The sequence below is a fragment of the Empidonax traillii genome, unplaced genomic scaffold (genome assembly GCF_003031625.1).
Source record: "Empidonax traillii isolate 1590-97213 ecotype Southwest subspecies unplaced genomic scaffold, ASM303162v1 scaffold135:size1941959, whole genome shotgun sequence".
NCBI lineage: Eukaryota > Metazoa > Chordata > Aves > Passeriformes > Tyrannidae > Empidonax > Empidonax traillii.
In genome coordinates, this window is record NW_020955328.1 from 546,214 (window position 1) to 563,389 (window position 17,176).

At 52.1% G+C, this 17,176-nt stretch overlaps 1 protein-coding gene across 2 annotated transcripts in view; it reads left to right on the forward strand.

Annotated features, from left to right (window-relative positions):
• Positions 1 to 12,734: 12,734 nt before the first annotated feature.
• The window catches only part of MNT (MAX network transcriptional repressor), a 29,458-nt gene continuing 25,016 nt past the window's right edge, over positions 12,735 to 17,176 (forward strand). Inside the window, exon 1 of one of the 2 annotated variants that reach the window (XM_027883812.1) lies at positions 12,735 to 12,837. In XM_027883812.1, the coding sequence (XP_027739613.1) occupies positions 12,786 to 12,837 (52 nt within the window). In that variant the 5' untranslated portion in view covers positions 12,735 to 12,785. Of the gene's footprint in view, positions 12,838 to 14,379; positions 14,463 to 17,176 lie in introns of those variants that run through there. The other variant, XM_027883811.1, reaches the window with a different exon arrangement.

A 17,176-nucleotide genomic window follows, 5' to 3' on the forward strand; every position in this document is an offset into this window, starting at 1 on the left:
TAATAGACTTCGAGGTTCAGCTTGCAGGTATAAAATGTCTGATGGCCCAGTCCAGGGTGAGCAGATTGATCAGATCCTGTAGGCAAGGGCTGAAGTATAGGACTCCAGAATCCTTGGATGCATTTTAAATCCAATTCAAATAAATGCAGCTTACAGGAAGAGTTCTACCTATCATGTTTAGGGCAGAGAGAACATCTAAGTTAGGATATTGCTGACACCACTGCTGTACTGCGATTAAAATATGGCTTTTGATTAGTAAACAGATGGATTTTGATCTGCATCATGAGCCTGAATGAATTTGTTGCCAGTTCTTGAAGCGATTTGTGTTCTTGGAATCAAACTACCAAACAGTAACAGATGTGAGTACATTGAGCTGTCAAGAGCTTAATGAAGTAAAACTGAGATCACTACACAGTTTCAGAGAAGGGTTAAGGGGATCCCTTTGTGAAAGATAATTATTTAGGACAGCACACCTGTCATTAGGCTGCAGAAGATACCAAAAATTAACTGCTATCTCACATGAATTCTCACTCTGCCACATGTGGTTGAAATGATAGACAGCATTGTAGCTCAAAATTAATTGAGCTTTCAAATCGGGAGAAAGTGGGAGAAAAAATTTTCTAGGATTATTAAAATCAGTTGAAATTGCCAGCACAGCACACTTTACAGTAGTATGAAACACTCCCTTTCAGTTATTAATAGTATAAAGACAGTTTGGTCCACAGAGCTCTGACAGTTAAATCCAGCCCAGCACATGCAGCCATACTGACATCTGCTTCAGCGTGGTGTGGGCAGACAGAGCAGAGCCTGGCCCTGGCAGAGGCTGGCAGAGTGTCTGGGGAGTGCCCAGCATCCCCAGGCCTTCGTTGTGCCCAGGCCTGCCCGCAGTGGTGCTGTGACCCTGCAGGAGCAGAGGTGCTTTCTGTGCACAGTTCCACCAGCTGAGCGAAGCGGCAGCTCCATCAGTGGTTCCATCTCCCTGCTGGCTGTGCCTGGATGAGCCAGGCCATGAAGGCAGCAGGTGCTCCTTTCCATGGCACAGAGATGCACATGTGGACTCACAGTTAGAGCTGTGAAGACACCGTCTACTGGGTTTTGTGCCAGGTGGCATGGGGTGTAAAAGCTCAGCCTTGGGTCAGGTCTGCAGAACTGCTCAGGGGCCTGCAAATCTCACAACCCACCAGCTGCTGGCAGGAGCCTCTCCTCCCCTCCCATGTCATGCATGGCTGGGGACAGATCACCTTCCAGCAAGGTACAGGGATATTTGTAGTGCTTATCTGATCACAGAGTCGCAGAACCACAGAACCACAGAATATCCTGAGCTGGAAGGGATCCACAAGGGTCATGAAGTCCAAACTTTAGCCCTGCATAGGACCATCCCCAAGAGTCACACCATACGCCTGAGAGTATCCTCCAGATGCTTCTTGAGCTCTGTCAGCCTTGGTGCTGTGACAACTTCCCTGGGGAGCCTGTTCCAGCACCCAGCCACTCTCTGATCCTTCCATTGTGAACAATTTAGGTAAATCACCAATCTTCATTAATCGTGTTACTGCTGTGAAAATAACCATTGTGAGAAATGAGTATCTGCAGGATTAAAATGGCCTTTTCTGAGCACTTTCCAGGGAGCGGTGTTTCTGCAGCTGTAGAGGTGGTGACCATGGCAGTGTGTGCCTGGGGAGGGGAGGGCTCTGGTGGTGCTGGTGGGCTCAGAGGGGGATTCCATGCAGGTTGCTGTATGTGAGTAGTTTCACTTATGCAACTCATGCTATTAAAATCAGTCACCTGGTGATGGCAAATAGAGAGGCTCTAAAGCCTGGGAAAAGACACGATGACTGGCAGGGAAAGTGCAGAAAGGAGAGAGAAGCCTTTGTTACTTTCCCTTTCTGCAGTACAGAGGATGCACAGTGCTGACCCTGGGGCTCCTCTGCAGAACAGCAGATTTATAATCCTTAGGAGATTGCTGCATTTTTACAGGAGCTTTGGGTGAATATATGACTGCCTCCATAGGAGCCTTTCATCATTTAGCATCCTACTGGTGCTTGCTTCTCCTCTCCACAGGAGTCCTGACCCAAAATGATTGTAAATTACCAGGCAGAAATCTTTGATCACTCACCAATTAGCTCCCTTCCTTCCAACACATAAAGCTCTGTATGAGGGAGCTCTGGTGACTTCAGTATGGAGAGTAACATTTAAATTCAGCGTACTGGGAGGTTGGTTACCTGTTACTTGTTCCTGAACTGAAAATTTCATCTGTGGTTCTTCTTTTATAGTGTTCCTTTCACTGTAAACCCAAACCCAACGTGTGCATACGAGTACTGGTACTTTCTCCATCTTAGGAAGACTGAAATGGCATGGCTGGCCCTGTGCTTGGCCAGAGCCCACACTCTCAGGGATCCTGTTCCTCCTGCATTTTTACAACTGCAGAGAGAAATATTTGCTTTCCTTTTGAATAAAAGTTTTTTTCAGTTGTAATTCTGCACAATTTTTGTATTTCCAAATATTTAATGGTACTTTCCAAATGGCAAACTCCACTTTTGAGGCTGAGTGTCCATATGCCTTCAGCCAGCACAGAAGGGGCTGAAGGCACTTGTGAGCTGCCCCTTGCCCTGAGCTGGGGTGGGGCTCACCAAGTGATCCTGTTTGTAGGGTTAGGCTTGGTGTTTGCAAAATTGTGACCTTCCATAAACTATTGTTGAGTTTTAGCATGTTCTCAAGTTCTCATCTTACAGTAAGTTTAGGACTTTTATTTTTTTAACTCTACATTGTCTTACTTACTCCTTCCCAGCGGGAAGTGCCCCACATACAGAATCCAGCAGTGGCAGCCACAGAATTAGACTCTCACTTCCCCTGTGAAAACATTGCAAAGTTTCTCTTGAATTTTGTTCTACTTTTGTTAAACCCATGCAGTGATTTTTAGCTGTAAAATAAGTTTTACTGACTCTTGCCCTCCCAAAGCAGATATCTAAAATAAACCCAGTGATCATTAGCTTGCTATGTTATAGTAACTATTAAAAAACAGGGGAGATATTGGTGTCACCACTGAAACAGGCAGATCTTGTCACGGAAAACAAGCTCTCAAGGTAGAAAAAACCAAACAACCCAAAACAAGCGGTGGCAGGGTAAACAGAGGAGGGTGAGAAGTCCCTCTCCGAAGGCCTTTCCCAGCAGATCCAGGAATGAAGCTCAGTGCTGCTCTGGAATGGGGTTCCTCACGCCCTGCAGAGCTCTGTGGATGCCCTGCCAGCTCTGAGGGGCTGCCTGGGTAGGAGGGGCTGCTGGAGCCTGAGGGGCTGCTGGAGCTCAGCAGCTGGGGAGAAGCAAAGCTGAACTGTCCTCTTCTGCCATTTTTTAAAAGAATAAAACAGTTCCGTTCGTTCTTTATTTTTCTTTCCCTTGTTATTTTACAAAAAAGAAGCCTTTTCCTGCTAGTATGTCTTTAAGTAAATGTGTTGTAGGAATTTATTTTTTATGGATATGTGTTTGTTCACTATCAGTAGATAATTGCATTAAACTGTCTTTACTTGAAGAGGTTTGAAAATCATATTAAACCCAACAGTCACATAACTGCCCAAACGACAGATCATTTACAGACTGAGATGCTCCCTTTTCCCCCCAAACCAAAAGTCCTTTCAGAGGAAAGGTGTCACCACCCACCACCTGTCTCTCCAGCTGTCAAGATCTTGAGTCCGTTCATTAACCACAGGCAGCTTTTTAAAATTATGCCCTTGATCGTACATTTTCTGGAGACTACTGAGCTGAGCTGACAAATATCCTCTCTGGGCTGCTGGCTGGGTGATGGGCCCTGCTCTGGGGGAGAAGGCTTTCTCCGTCATTTTAGTCACGTTCCTTAAACTCTCCGTGATGGAACCAGCACTTGGCACAGGGCACGGGGCTGGCGTGGGGCCAGCTGTCTGTCATCTCATGACTGTGTTATCCTGGGCTCCGAGAGCCCAGTGGGCAAAGCCGAGTCCTGAGTTTACACTGATCTGTGACCAAATGCAAAGTTTCAAAGGTCTGTTCTGTTTGGGGGTTTTTTTAACTTAGAAGTGAGTCACAAAAAATTACAGGTAAAAATAGGGAGGAAGTGGATTTTCTGCCCTTTGCTATATTGATTTTATTTATGGTCCAGTTACAGCATAACAGCTCTCTGAATATCCAGGAGGCCACTGGGCAATCTACAAGAAAATGCAACCCACAAGCAAAGGAGTAAGGGAAGAAGGAAAGCAACTTGCCCTGTGGCACAATTAGAAGTGAACCCCAGCAATAGCATGTGCTCAGGGAACACAATGAAGCGAAGGCTTGTGATCACACACATCACAAATCTGCTGCTCTCGGAGCATCCCAGAGGGCTCTGTACGTGTGGATGACCCACACGTGTTCACACTGCCAAGGGCTCACCCTCCTTCTGCAGAGGAGAAACAGGCATTTATTTAAATCAAAAGTGACTGCAGCAATCCAGCACAAACATTCCATTTCAAAGCCACTACTCCTGCTCTTCTTCCAGCCCTCCCTGCCAGTAGAAATCAGGGAAGATGCTGCTCATGGTGAGTTTGGGCTGCCATGCCCGGGGCTCTTCTCATCCCTGCTGTGGTCAGTGGGCTCCTTGTCTAGAGTTCCCCATCAGCAGCCTGTTGCTGGTTCAGTGGCTGTGGTGTCCCTGTCCCTGCATGTGCCCGTGTGCAAGGGCACAGTGGCAGCTTCTTGTCGCAATTGGGGGCAAAATAACTGCAAGTTGCTGATCGAGCCCTGGGATGCAGCGGGCAGCAGCAGCCAGAGCAGGAGCCAGCTAAGCAGAAATATTGGCCTACATTTTTTTCTCTGCCTGGTAGAAGGCATGTGAGTTTCTATGGCAACTTGTGTTTTCTGTTCGTCAGGCCTACTGACTCACTTCTGGGGGAGCCGTGGAGAAAAAAGATTTGTTTTCTTTCCCTGCCAAGTCAAGTGGCTCCTTTTCTGCAGCCCAGAGCTCTCATCTGAGGGCTTCTGGTCAGGATCTGTGGCTGGTGTGGCTTTGTAGCATCAGTTTAGGGCCACGAGACAAGACAGTTGAACGTGACAACATCCTCATGGCCTTGAGGAATCACTGGCAGTGAGTTGAGTTTCTCAGCCCAGCTGACACCCCGGGACGGCCGGGCTGGTGCTGAGGGCAGCACGGAGGGCTCCAGGCACAGCCACCATGGGGTGGCTGGAGCACACACCCCCGCTGAGCTTGCAGGTGCTGATGGCACAAAATGATTAGAGAGGCCCAAAGGAAACGTTGCTGAGGGTGGTTTCTGTGGGGGGAATCAGAGCTGGAGGAGACACAGGTCAGCGGGAGAGGGGGACACGTGTGCAGAGCCCAGAGCCAAGCAGGGCAGAACACATTTGTTCCTGAGCACCTTTGTAGTGATCAGCCTATTTTTTTTAATCTACTAGTCCATTTTCACTTATTTGATTGTCAGCCTTGCTTTAACAGCTCTACATCCCTGCAGACCAGTGTCCATTGCTAAAATATTTCATTTATGGTTTTGTGGTGACATCTTGAGCTTCCCGTATCCAGCCTTCCATGGGAACAGGGCAGCATGTACAGGCCTTCCATGGTCTCACCTCATCACCCCAGCTTTTCTAATTGGGAAACTTCCCTGAATAAGCAAGCTTGATTTTCCAGCAGAGCTCAGGGATGCTGAGTAACCATTTCTCCTTAAAATGAAGGGGAGGTTTGTAACCACTTCTCTCAGGCTCCTCTGAAAATTCCAGCTATTATACCCTGGAGAACACTGCAAACACTCGCACGACCAGCAATTCTTCTGAAGCTTTTTCTTTTGCCTAATCACAAACATATGGTACACTTTAGGGGAGATTATCCTTACATTGTTAGCTTTAAAATGCAGCTTTCTTCCAGCTTTCCAAGGTCACAGCAGCTATCCAGTTAAATGCTAGGGCAGAAATAAAACGTTAACACAGCATGACCTTGGTCAATCAGTTAATCTTTCTCTACCCTATTTACCCCAGCAAAATAAAAATCCATCCCTACACACTGCAGAGTGCTTTGAGATCCTGGGGTGAAAGGTACATCATAAGCCAGAGTATTAATTATTGAAGCCCTGATAGAGTGCGTGGTGCTGGAGGGAATGCAGATGAATTTACTCACAGTGTCTGTGTTTGTGCCGCCACATCCATCGGTCACGGGGGTGCAGCCACCGGTGAGACCCCCGGCCCCTGAGCCACTGTGAGGGGTGTGAGGGCTCCAGCAGCAGCAGTGCTGCTTCTACAGGGAGTAAGAATGGAATAAAAACCTTTGTCAGCATTTGATGTAGAGCTTCTCATTAACTAATTAATTAATAAAGGTCAGGATACAGCCAGCTCTGAGGCACAGAGTCCGCTGTCGCCCCAGCTTGTCACCCACAGAATGGGATGTGGGTACATGTGGTAACGTGAGGGGGCCAAGGCTCCTTGTTCCCTGTTGCTATTCAGTCCTTGAGGTTTGTGGGAAAACCTATTCTGAAATTACTCATAAATGGGTTTTCTGGCTGTTACATTAAGCTGGATTATGTGGCATAGAGCATTGATTTTTAGATTTGAGAGTGCTGAATAATTTATATGCACATTGCCTTCTAAACCAGATTGTGGCTCTTTAATGGCTCTGGGTTTCCTAGAGCAGACCCAGACAATGGCAGTGGTAGGATACAACCAAACTTCCAGTTCTCTTACTTTTTAGTGCCTGCTTTAAAAAAAGGGCATTGATTCTAACATTGTTTTGTTATTGAGGTTTTATTTTAGAGTGTCCAGTAGTGCTATCCCACTGTAAGCACAAAGCATTATTGTAGAGCTGCTCTTCCTTAAGACCAGCTTTTGCCATCCTTCCATTTTAATATGGCCATATATTATGATATTGAAATGTTCAATACAAGCATGAGTACGTAGAAAGGGAAAATTGTCTTTTTATGAAGCATGCAGCTGCTTATCATAAATCTAAATAAAACCCTTTTTCAGAACTTTTGTCAAATTGAATTGGCTTGTGCCATCCAAACACCTATTTTCCCACGTGTATTGTAGAATACACTTAAAAATAGAAGAGCATGTTGGCACAGAAGTTATTTAGCTGGTGTTTGCACTGTCCTTGTGCAGAGACTGTCTCTGAAGAGCTTAATACACTCCTGTGTGAATTTAACTCACGTTCAGATGTTGATGATAGGTTTGTAATTTCTCTAACAACTTCATTTTATTTTTAATATTCTGCATCTTTACTGACTGTAGCAAACAGGGTGGAAAGCGTCAATTTTCCTCTCGAGCTGGGTCAGCTTTGGTTAACTCATCAAAGGCAAGAAACATCTATTAAGTGTTCTTTTGCTGAGTCCTCAATTTGAATGAACTTGCAGGGAGCAGCAAATATTTTTCCTCCCATTTTCTGCCACCCAGTTCCTCAGAGGTCACAGCTACCCCAGAGAGCAGCCTGATGGCTGAGAAACTCTCCTCCAGACAGGTCCAAATGCCACTGTAATAATAATAGCCCTGTAATAATCTCCCCTAAAGTATGCCAGCCTCCATCCATCAAATGGTTGACCCTCTGTGTGAAACCCCTCAGGACCTTGGCTCACACAATGCTGGTACCAAACTGCTCCGTGCCTTCCTCAAGGCGGTGCATTATCCTCACACAATCAGTTATTGACCCAGTGTCTGAGGCTGACGTTTGCAGTGGGGTTTTTGACAGGGATTGCTCAGGGCTGGGGATGGATGGCTGCTTGTGGTGCTTTGCACCCTGCCCCAGCACCCCTGCTTACCCTTGGGCCCACAGAGATGGAGACAGGGATCCCAGCAGGGATCTCAGGGCCAGGCTGCAGCCACAGTTCAGCAGCGCAGGGCCTCGAGCAAGGTCAGCCTCTTCACTGAAACAGGGGGCATCCTGTCCATCAGCAGCACTGGCTGTGTGTGGGTGCCTAGCTTAGAAAATCCAGGCCTGTTTTACATTGCACATCCCTCTCCATGGTCCAGGTGCATGAGGTTCACCCATCCAAACTCTCACATCCTTATTTTTTACTTGGCTGTTTCTCCAGCATGTTGTTTTGGTTGTGTTGGTTTTATTTTAGTTGTAGACTTGCACAGCTCTTAGTGGGGCTGCATTAAAGACAGGGACTGGTGTGATGTGTACAGATCTCACAAATGCTACAGGAGATAGATACTGCTCTCCCTGTATTCACAGAGCCACAGATGGGTTTGGGCTGGGAGGGACCTCAAAGCTCATCCAGTTCCACCCTCTACTAGGGACAGGGACAGTTCCACTATCCCAGGTTGTTCCAAGATCTGTTCAGCCTGGCCTCAGACACTCCCAGGCAGCCACAGCTTCTCTGGGCAACCTGTGCCAGGGCCTCACCACCCTCAGAGGGAAGGATTTCTTCCCAATATCCCATTGAACCCTGCAGGAATTGCTGCAGGAAGGTCAGGACAGCACCAAAAGTGATCACCGGGCTGGAGGACCCATCCAGAAATGTTTGCTGGATTGAAATGATATTGTTCTTTGAAACAGAAACAGCAGAACCCCTTTCTTTCATGATGCTCATTGCCATTGCTCCTTAGCTGTCACAGCTAACTATTGCCCGCTCGTTGGGCTGCGAGTTTAATACTGCGAACACCCCACGCGGCTTGCGCACACCAGCTGTGCCGCTGCTGCCGGGACTGTGCGGGACTGCTGCGGGATCACTGCGGGATCGGTGCGGGATCGGTGCCGGGACTGCTGCGGGACACCCGCGGGATCGCTGCGGGATCGGTGCCGGGATCGCTGCGGTACTGCTGCGGGATCGCTGCGGGATCGCTGCGGGATCGCTGCCGGGATCGCTGCCGGGATCGCTGCGGGACACCCGCGGGATCGCTGCGGGATCGCTGCGGGATCGCTGCGGGATCGCTGCGGGATCGCTGCGGGATCGCTGCGGGATGGCCGGGCCGGGATGCGGCAGCGCGGAGCTCCCTCTGCCGGCGGCTGCCGGGAGTGCCGGGCGCGGCGGCACCCCCGGACCCCCGACCCGCTCGGGGGGCCCAGCGCGGGGCTCGTCTGAGCAGCCGTCCTGTCCAGGGTTCCTCACCTGGCACGGGTTTTGATGCAGTTAAAGGGTGACTCAAAGCCGTGCAGACGACAATCCTGTTCTCCACGGACAAGACTGGTGTTCCTCTGCGTATTTCGTGGATTAAATTCTCTCCTTCCGAGCAGATATTTTTTCACAGACCATCATGTGCAGCAGGCTGGGATGATGTGTTCAGTGTACGTGTCTCGTGTCAGTGGTCAGCCGTTGTTCCAAACCTGGGAGACCTCAGCATGCAGCCTATGGACTTTGGATGGACCTTTCCCTCCCCGTTCCTCAGCAGTTCCAGCAGCACGTTCTGCAGCTGACTGCAGTGCATTCCTGTGGCTCGGAGTTCCCCTGCACCGTTGCAAACAACACAGGGTCAGGTTTTCACCTGCTGAGAGACCAGCACAGCTGATACTGCCTGGCACTTCCACAAGGGCCCCATCCGGAACTCAAAGCTGGACCTGAGCACACGCTTGGGTTGTACACGTGGAGACCTCAGGACTCAGCAGCGTGCCCTGAAAAGCCAGCCCAAGCTGGGAGCCCCAGGAGCCCAAAAAGTGTTTGGGAATGCCAGGGGAGCTCTTCAGTCACATTCCCTGGACCCATCTCTCTTAGGCTCATCTGTAGCAGCGTGCCCCCTTATGGTAGAAATATAATGAATTAAGTATTATTGGCATAATAAAAACAGTCCTTATGTCATGCTGAAGTTACTGGACCAGGATAGGGATTGGTGGGTAAAACCAGGAGGAATCTGGAGAGTGTGCTAGAGGCCTTGTGATTCCAGTGTCGGCACTTGCCGGCGCTGCCCGAGGGTGGGTGTCGGGTGCTGCTGCAGAGAAACGGGAGTTTTCAGCCCTATCAGCAGATCTGTGGGACCCGTTCATCACACACGTCCTGCTCAACCACTCTCCGTGATTAAATATTTACAATAAGAATACCTTTATCATTAAAACCCTAAATAAAAGGATTACAGAGAAAGTCAGAATAGTTCAGTAAGAAACAGCATTAATTATTTTCGCCCTTGTGGGTTTTTCTGCATTCAGTACTTGAATTTCAAAATGAAAATATTGAGATAAACTCCCTCTTTCATGTTAGCACAGTTGGGGGGATTTCTTATTTGGTGTGAAGCCTGAAAAGGGAAAATTAACAGTCATTTAATCATTTACGTTCAGTCATGATTTAGGCCCTGAGCAACAAAGCATTTAAGCAGGAGATACAATTTTATGCAGTCACATATTCCAGCGACTCCAGATGGATTATTCAGTGGCCTGAAGTGAAAAGTTGTTTATTCAGAGTAAGGGAAGAGCAAAATTGCCACGTGCTGGAAGCTGAGTTGTGGAGCCCAAGCGGGGCAGATGGATACTGAGAGTGTTTGATCCGGGGTCCAGAGCACAGAGCTCAGTCCCTGCACAGCCACCAGCGATCACAGGGACCTTGTGACCTCAGAAAAGTCAGGGAATGAATGAGAGTCATTTCTGAGCTGGGGGAAAAGTCATAGAGATGGAGATTGCCAGAAAGCTGAACTCACTGCCGGTGAAGGGACACAGAAATCCCAGGGATGGTCTGAGCACAGAGAAGCTGTTTGCTGCACAGCCAGAAAGGGAACGAGCAGAGGAGCAGGAAGGGCGTTGTCAGGTCTCCAGCACTATTGAAGTTATTCTTCCACGTCTGCACAGCTGAAGTGGGTTTTGTTTAAACCTCCATCACGTCCCCAGTATAGGATATGTATGGGATATTAGGTGATCCTTGTGTCACTGTAAGACAGGGTCATCCTCAAATGGCAATTTTCATCTCCTTTCAAATCTTGTCTGTTTTTGGGGGGGGAGAAGGGCAGATATAAGGAAAGATGATGAGTGCCATAACCACTGCTAGTTTTTCCTGCACTGTCTATATATGAATATCATCATCATTTTATCTAAATTAATCGAAGCCCATTCAAACTTTATAAAATGCCATCAATAACCCTGAAAACAAAGAAAGGCATTTACTGAGTACAGAGCCCAGCTCTGTGATTAAGGTACTATCCAAATTCACTGCTCGGAGATTTTCAGAGTGATTTCCTTCAGGCTCAACTACAGCCACAGCATCGTAGAGATCAATATCTGTACCATCTGAGTATCATCCAATGCCATCTAAAGGACTGACTAAACAGGAAATAATACACAGATAAGAAGATAAAATGCCCTCAGCATTTCCTCAAAACAGGTAAAAAGACTCACCTCTCAAGCTATATATGCTCATTACGAGACAGAAGTATAAATTCTCATAAGTTACATCTAATCTCTAGAAAAGATTAAAAAAACATTAGTCAGGATTTGACTGAAAGTTTTAGAACCGCGGATGGAAACTGAGGAGGCTCCTGTCCTCCCAGCACAAGGCTGGACATGGGCAGCTCCAGCAGTGCCACCAGAGTGTCCCCCAGCCCCCGAGGGCTGTGTCTGGAGGGGTTGTGGAGGTAGCCCAGTGCCTGCTCTTCCCTCGTGTGGGTATAACAGGATAGAAATTGGACCTCTTAGTAGTTGCAGCACATATGCAAAGTTTTAAATGCTGTCCCTAAAATGTTCACTAAGTCAACCCAGACAATCTCAGTGTTCTGGTTTATCGCTCTCCCCATGTAATCCTACAGAGGTAGATGAATACACAGTTGATGGATTTTGGATATGTACCCAAGCTGCTGCATTGTCCAGGTCCAAAAACTTGCAGTAAATGAATTTAATCAGGAAATATCGCTCTGATATGAATGTGTAATGGCACTGATTTATACTTTGAGCTGCCAAAGCCAGGAGCCAGCTTAGCAGTTGAGAGCCCACAGAGCTCAAGATTTCAAAACAAACAACTCTCCTTGGAGATTAGATGTTGCAAAAGATGCAAGCAGGCAGGAAAAGGAATGTTTTGCCTCCTGCTAAAGCATTAACCCAGTACAGGACTAAACTATTCAAATGTACCTGAAAATGTTTCTTTCAAAAGCTGTGTTTGATCAAGTACCCTCCACTGGAGCACTGCCTCTTGTATGCCCACATACTCCTCTAATGACTCCTTTTTTCTTTCTGTTGTTTTGTCTCACCAATAAAACCCCAGAGTCTGTGGTCCTTGCAGTGGCACAGAGCCAGGAGGCCTCTGTGCTGGGCTGTGACTCCACGGGCAGGTCCTGTGGCAAGCAGTGCAGTTTGTACAGCAGGGTTGATGGCAGAACAGCAATTCCTTTTTCAATCCGAGCCTGTCTGGAAGAGCACAGTAAACCCCACTGGTTTGTGGGATCACACACAGAGAGAGGTGGTTGGAGAAGGAATGAACAGGCTCCCCAGGGCAGTGGTCACAACAGTGTCCCACTGGGGCTCTGCTGCTGCTCTCCAGCTGTGTTTGGCAGGTGCTGAGCCATCCTTGCCTCCTCTGGTGGGATCAGACCAGAGTGATTTTTGGATATAACATATACACTCACACACAACACATGCAAATTATACCTGAGCACATGTGGCTTACAAAGGGAAGAACCTGGGAGATGTCAGGTTTAGTCTGCCCTGGAGTGGCTCTTACTGAGCTCCCTAAGGCACTGTGTAATTCAGGAGTGCCCACAGTGCTGTTCCACAGGCTGAGCTGAGCACACAGCCTGGGCAGTGCTCTGGGGAACCAGGCTGGCTGATGGAAGCCATTCCTGGTGTTAAAACGTCTTCATTCATTGCAGGGAGGAGCGAGTGAGGTGGTTTGCAGAGAGGATGGAGGATTGGAAAGAGGCTGAGAAATTCCATGAGAAATGAAGCTCATCCCTCCAAGAGCTACACCTGCCTGAAGGTACCAGGTGAGTTACTGTGGCCAGGCTTTATCCACAACTACATCTTATCTACCTCTTCTGCTCATGCATGATGACGATACCCTCATTACGTGGCAAGGAATTCAGATAACACAGGAATGAGTTCATGGCAAAGCCCAGGAGGAAATGACTCCTTCCATGTGCAGAGGAGGATCTGATGAGCGTGCAGTACGTGAGGCCACCAGCCACACGAGACATGGCCCTGACTGGGGAACAGGAGCACTTTAGAGTCAGCCCCAAGCTCCACAAACCAGTATGGCCCAGCTCATGACGGTTTGGGTTTGCCACCTTCCATGGCCCTTCCTCAGGGTAGTTTTTGGTTTGTGAATTCCTTAATGTTTTTAAGTAGAATAAAAATTCTCACATGAAAATTAGTTTTTTTTCAATCCCATTCCTTCCATGAGAAGCATTGGTTTTTCTAATCAGTTTATTTCCCTTTTACTTCAGTGTCTTTAAGTCAATCAGATACAGATACTTGGATAGGAAAACTTCTGTGTGGATAATTTAAGTTCAATTTAGTTCTGCAAGCTAATAAAAAAGGGGCTGTACAAAGGAAAACGTTGCTCAAATTGCACATAAGCGTTGCACTGCAAGGTGTTTCCAGAGGAGCAGGGCTAACCTTTCCCAACGGGCTCCCTTCCTTCCTTGCCTTTATCCACAGAAAGGGCTCGGCTTTTCCCTTCCCTGCAGCCGCCCGCCAGGTGCGGCGCAGGACACGCCAGAGCTCCCAGTCAGTCAGTCACATGCACCCCCAGCCCGTGACTCGGGGCAGCTCAGGACGGGGCTGCAGGGACGGGACACAACCCGGGAGCCCCGCGGGGGCAGAGCCGGGCCGGGCCCCTGTGGCGGGGATCCGATCGCGCGGTGCCGGGCGGGACACAGATCTCGCAGGGGCCGCTCCGCAAGGGCCGGGCGTTTAACACAACGCCGTCATCTCCCCCGGCCGGGGGTGCGCGGGGCCCCCGCCGCGGGAGCGGGGCCCGCACGTGCGCGGGGCGGGCGCGGCGGGCGCGGCCCCTTTAAGGCGCGCGGCGGCGCGGGGCGCCCATGTGGAGGGCAGCACGCGTGTTGTGCTGCGCGCCCATTGGCCCGCGCGCGCTGACAGCGCGGCCCGGGCCGCGAGCGCACTGCGGGGGGAGCGCCGCCCGCAAAACGCGGCGCCCGGATCGCGCCGCCGCCGGATCGGGCCGGAGCCCGCCGCGCCCCGCGCACTGCGCCCGCTCCGGGGCCGCGCCCGCCCCGCGCCCGCCAAGCGCCGCCGGCCGGGCCGCGGGGCCGCCCCCCCGCTCCCCGGGCTGGGCTGGCCGCCGCGTCGCGGCCCGCCCCGTCCCGTCCGGGCGGCGCCCCGCGCTCCGCTCCACGTCTTGGCGCCGCCCGCCGAGTAGTAGCGGGGCCGCGCCAGCGCCCGCCTGTTGTGTTTCTGTTGCCACCCGCCATCTTGTCGCCAGCGCTGCGGCCGGCGGGGCGAGCCCGGGGCGAGCGGGCGGGGCGGGCCCGCGCTCCGGGCGGCGGCGGCGGCGGTGGCGGCCGGGCCCGCGCCATGAGCATCGAGACGCTGCTGGAGGCGGCGCGGTTCCTGGAGTGGCAAGCGCAGCAGCAGCAGACCGCACGTGGTGAGGGGCCGCCCGCCCGCGCCGCGCGGGGCCGCGCCTGACAGCCTCGGCCGGTCGGGCCGGCACGGGCGCGGGCACCGGGGCGGGGGGACACCGGCCCGGGCTTTGCGCTGCCGGCGGGCGAAGCCCGGGGCGGGCGGGGCGGTGACAGGGCACGGGGGGCTCGGGGGCAGCAGGGCGGGGGTCCGTGCAGGGGGAGGGGGGGGGCAGCCCCGGCCGGCCCCGCTCCCGCCGGGGGCGCCGCCGCCCCCGCCCCGCGCGCTGCGTGTCCCCGGCCGGCGGGGGGGCGGGGCCGTGACGCGCCAGACCGCGCCCCCCACCACGTGCGCGCGGCCCCGCCCCGCTCGGCCCCCCCCGGGGCTGCGGGACCCGCCCGGGACCCCGGGACGGGACGGGGGAACTCCCGCACCGCCCGCGCGGAGCCCCCGCACCGCCCGCACGCCCCACACCGCCCTCTCGGCTCGGCCCCCGTGGGCCCTGCGGGAGCCGCGGTCCATGCCCCGGGGGCCGCCGCCCGCGCGTGGCTGCAGGAGAATAGCCCCGGCCCCACTCTCGCGGCGGCCCCGGCGCGGGGACTCGAGTGGACCTGCGGGAGCAGCGCTTTGTGCCGCCGCCGCCGCCCATTCTGTCGGTGATGAGTCACGCAGCAGACGGGGGATGCGGTGATGCGGGGCCGCGCAGAACCGGCAGGATTCCCGAGCTCGGAACAAACCCCGGGATTTGGGGCCGGCAGGGCCCGCTCTCCCCGCCGGGCGGTGACAGCTCCGGCGCTGCCCCCAGCATGGGACAGCCCCCTCGCCCCTGCCAGCCCCGGGCTGGTACCGGATCCAGGCTGGCAGAAGGTGGCTGTGCCCAGAGTACGACACTGAAACACCCGGGGCTCGTGCTCTGCAGGGCTGTGCGTGGTGGCTCCTGCTGCCGGAGAGATTCCCACTGCTGCCTGTGCTGTGGGAACATCCTGTGAGTGGGTGCAAAAAGTGGGGGTCTGGGATACAGAGGAGCAGGAGGGACCTGGCTCATCGTGCTGGGCAACCAACCTCTGAGGCAAGAATTCTTGCTGAGTCGGACACGAGCAAGGCAACAGTCCAAGGAAAAGACATCATGCAGATTTCCCAGCTCCAGGAGAAGCCTGTAGGGATGTGTGGGGGTGCGATGTTACACCAAAGCCCGCTGCAGGCAGGAGCTGCCAGGGAGAGGACGTGGAGCCCAGTCCCTGTGTCTGCTGCACAGACACGTCAGGCCTGACAAAACAGGAGCAGCAGCATCAGTGCAAACGTGGCCACTTCAGGGAAGTCTGAGCACCAGGAAGATGTGTGGCACGGGAGGGAGGAGCCCTGTGTGCGACCTTTGGGTAGCAGGAAGATGTCAGGGGAAAGCACAAGCAGAGGAGTAGCTGGGAAAGACTAGGAAGCAATGAAGTGTTCTCGGTTGGCTTCCTTGCCTTGCCTTTTTCCTCTCCTGCCCCTTCATATCTGTGTTCTGAGAAGTGTTATGGTCTGCATTACACCCCTGGTTACCCTGCAGAACTCCAGGGGGCCAGTCTGGCCTGAAAATCAATGCATTTTGGGAGCAGCATTAAATAATGTAAACCTGAGCTAATCTAAGGCTGCTGGGTCTGAAGCTGACAGCGGTGCCTGGCCATGGGCAGGAGGGCAGGATGGAGATGCCCGGGAATCCCTGGTGATGGGGCCGGGAGTGTGGGCTGCAGCACCAACCCCAGAATATCACACCCATACTACCTACACTTTTGGTTTTCCATACCTGGGAATAAAGGGCAGGAAATGGCTCCCAATCAGCCAGACTCATCTTTATGAAAAACAAACTGATAAAACCAGAAAGGCTGTGGAGGAAAGGAGAGCAGAATGTCTCAGTGAGGGAAGATGGTCAAGATAAGGCAGGTCCCCTCTGTGGGGATCCCTGTCATGTGGAGCACTGCAGGACCTGCTCAGGAAGACATGGGCTGTGAGGCACAGCTGGTCATTCCACCTGCCAGGAGCACCAGGGCCACCTCCAGCCGGACAGAGCTGGTGGAGACTGTGCTGTGTGCAGTGTGGGACTGAGGGAGAGCTTTCTGAGGAGAGGAGATGAAGAAGGATTCCTTGAAAGCAAACAGCCTTTGGATCTTCACATTCTCCTTGGACTTTGGGAGGTCAGACTGGCAGCTTTTGTCACTGCTTTGTCATTCTTTTTGCGGGTGATAGTTACTGGGGTGCAGCCTGGATCATCTCCAGCTTTGGGGTGCAGCTGGTGGGAGCCCAGGCTCCAGCCCTTGACATGGGAGTGGGGTGCTGCTGCAGCACCGTGGGCTGGTTCCTGTCTGAGCGGTGCTGTCCCATTCCCCGCCTGTGACCGTGTCCTCTGCTCGGCTCTGGTCCCGGCAGGTACCAGCATGGCTTTTCCTGCCTCTTCAGCCTCTTCCACCAGTGGAAAATTAAACCATGTAGGCTTTGCTTTTCTGAATTTATGGCCAGAGTAAGTTGTCCCCTGTGCCCTCAGCTTTCTGAGGACTGCTTATTGCTTTGGGGAACTGTTTGTGCCACTGTTTGGGTTTTCTGGGGTGAACCTGTCATGGGCCACCCTGACCCACTGCAGGGAGACCCAGGTGGTTCTTGGTGTGGAGCCCACCCAGTGTTACTGCTCCTGGCCCAGAGAATTGTAGAGTGTGGTTCAAATTGCATTTACAAGATGTTTACCTGAAAGCCTATTGAATATTA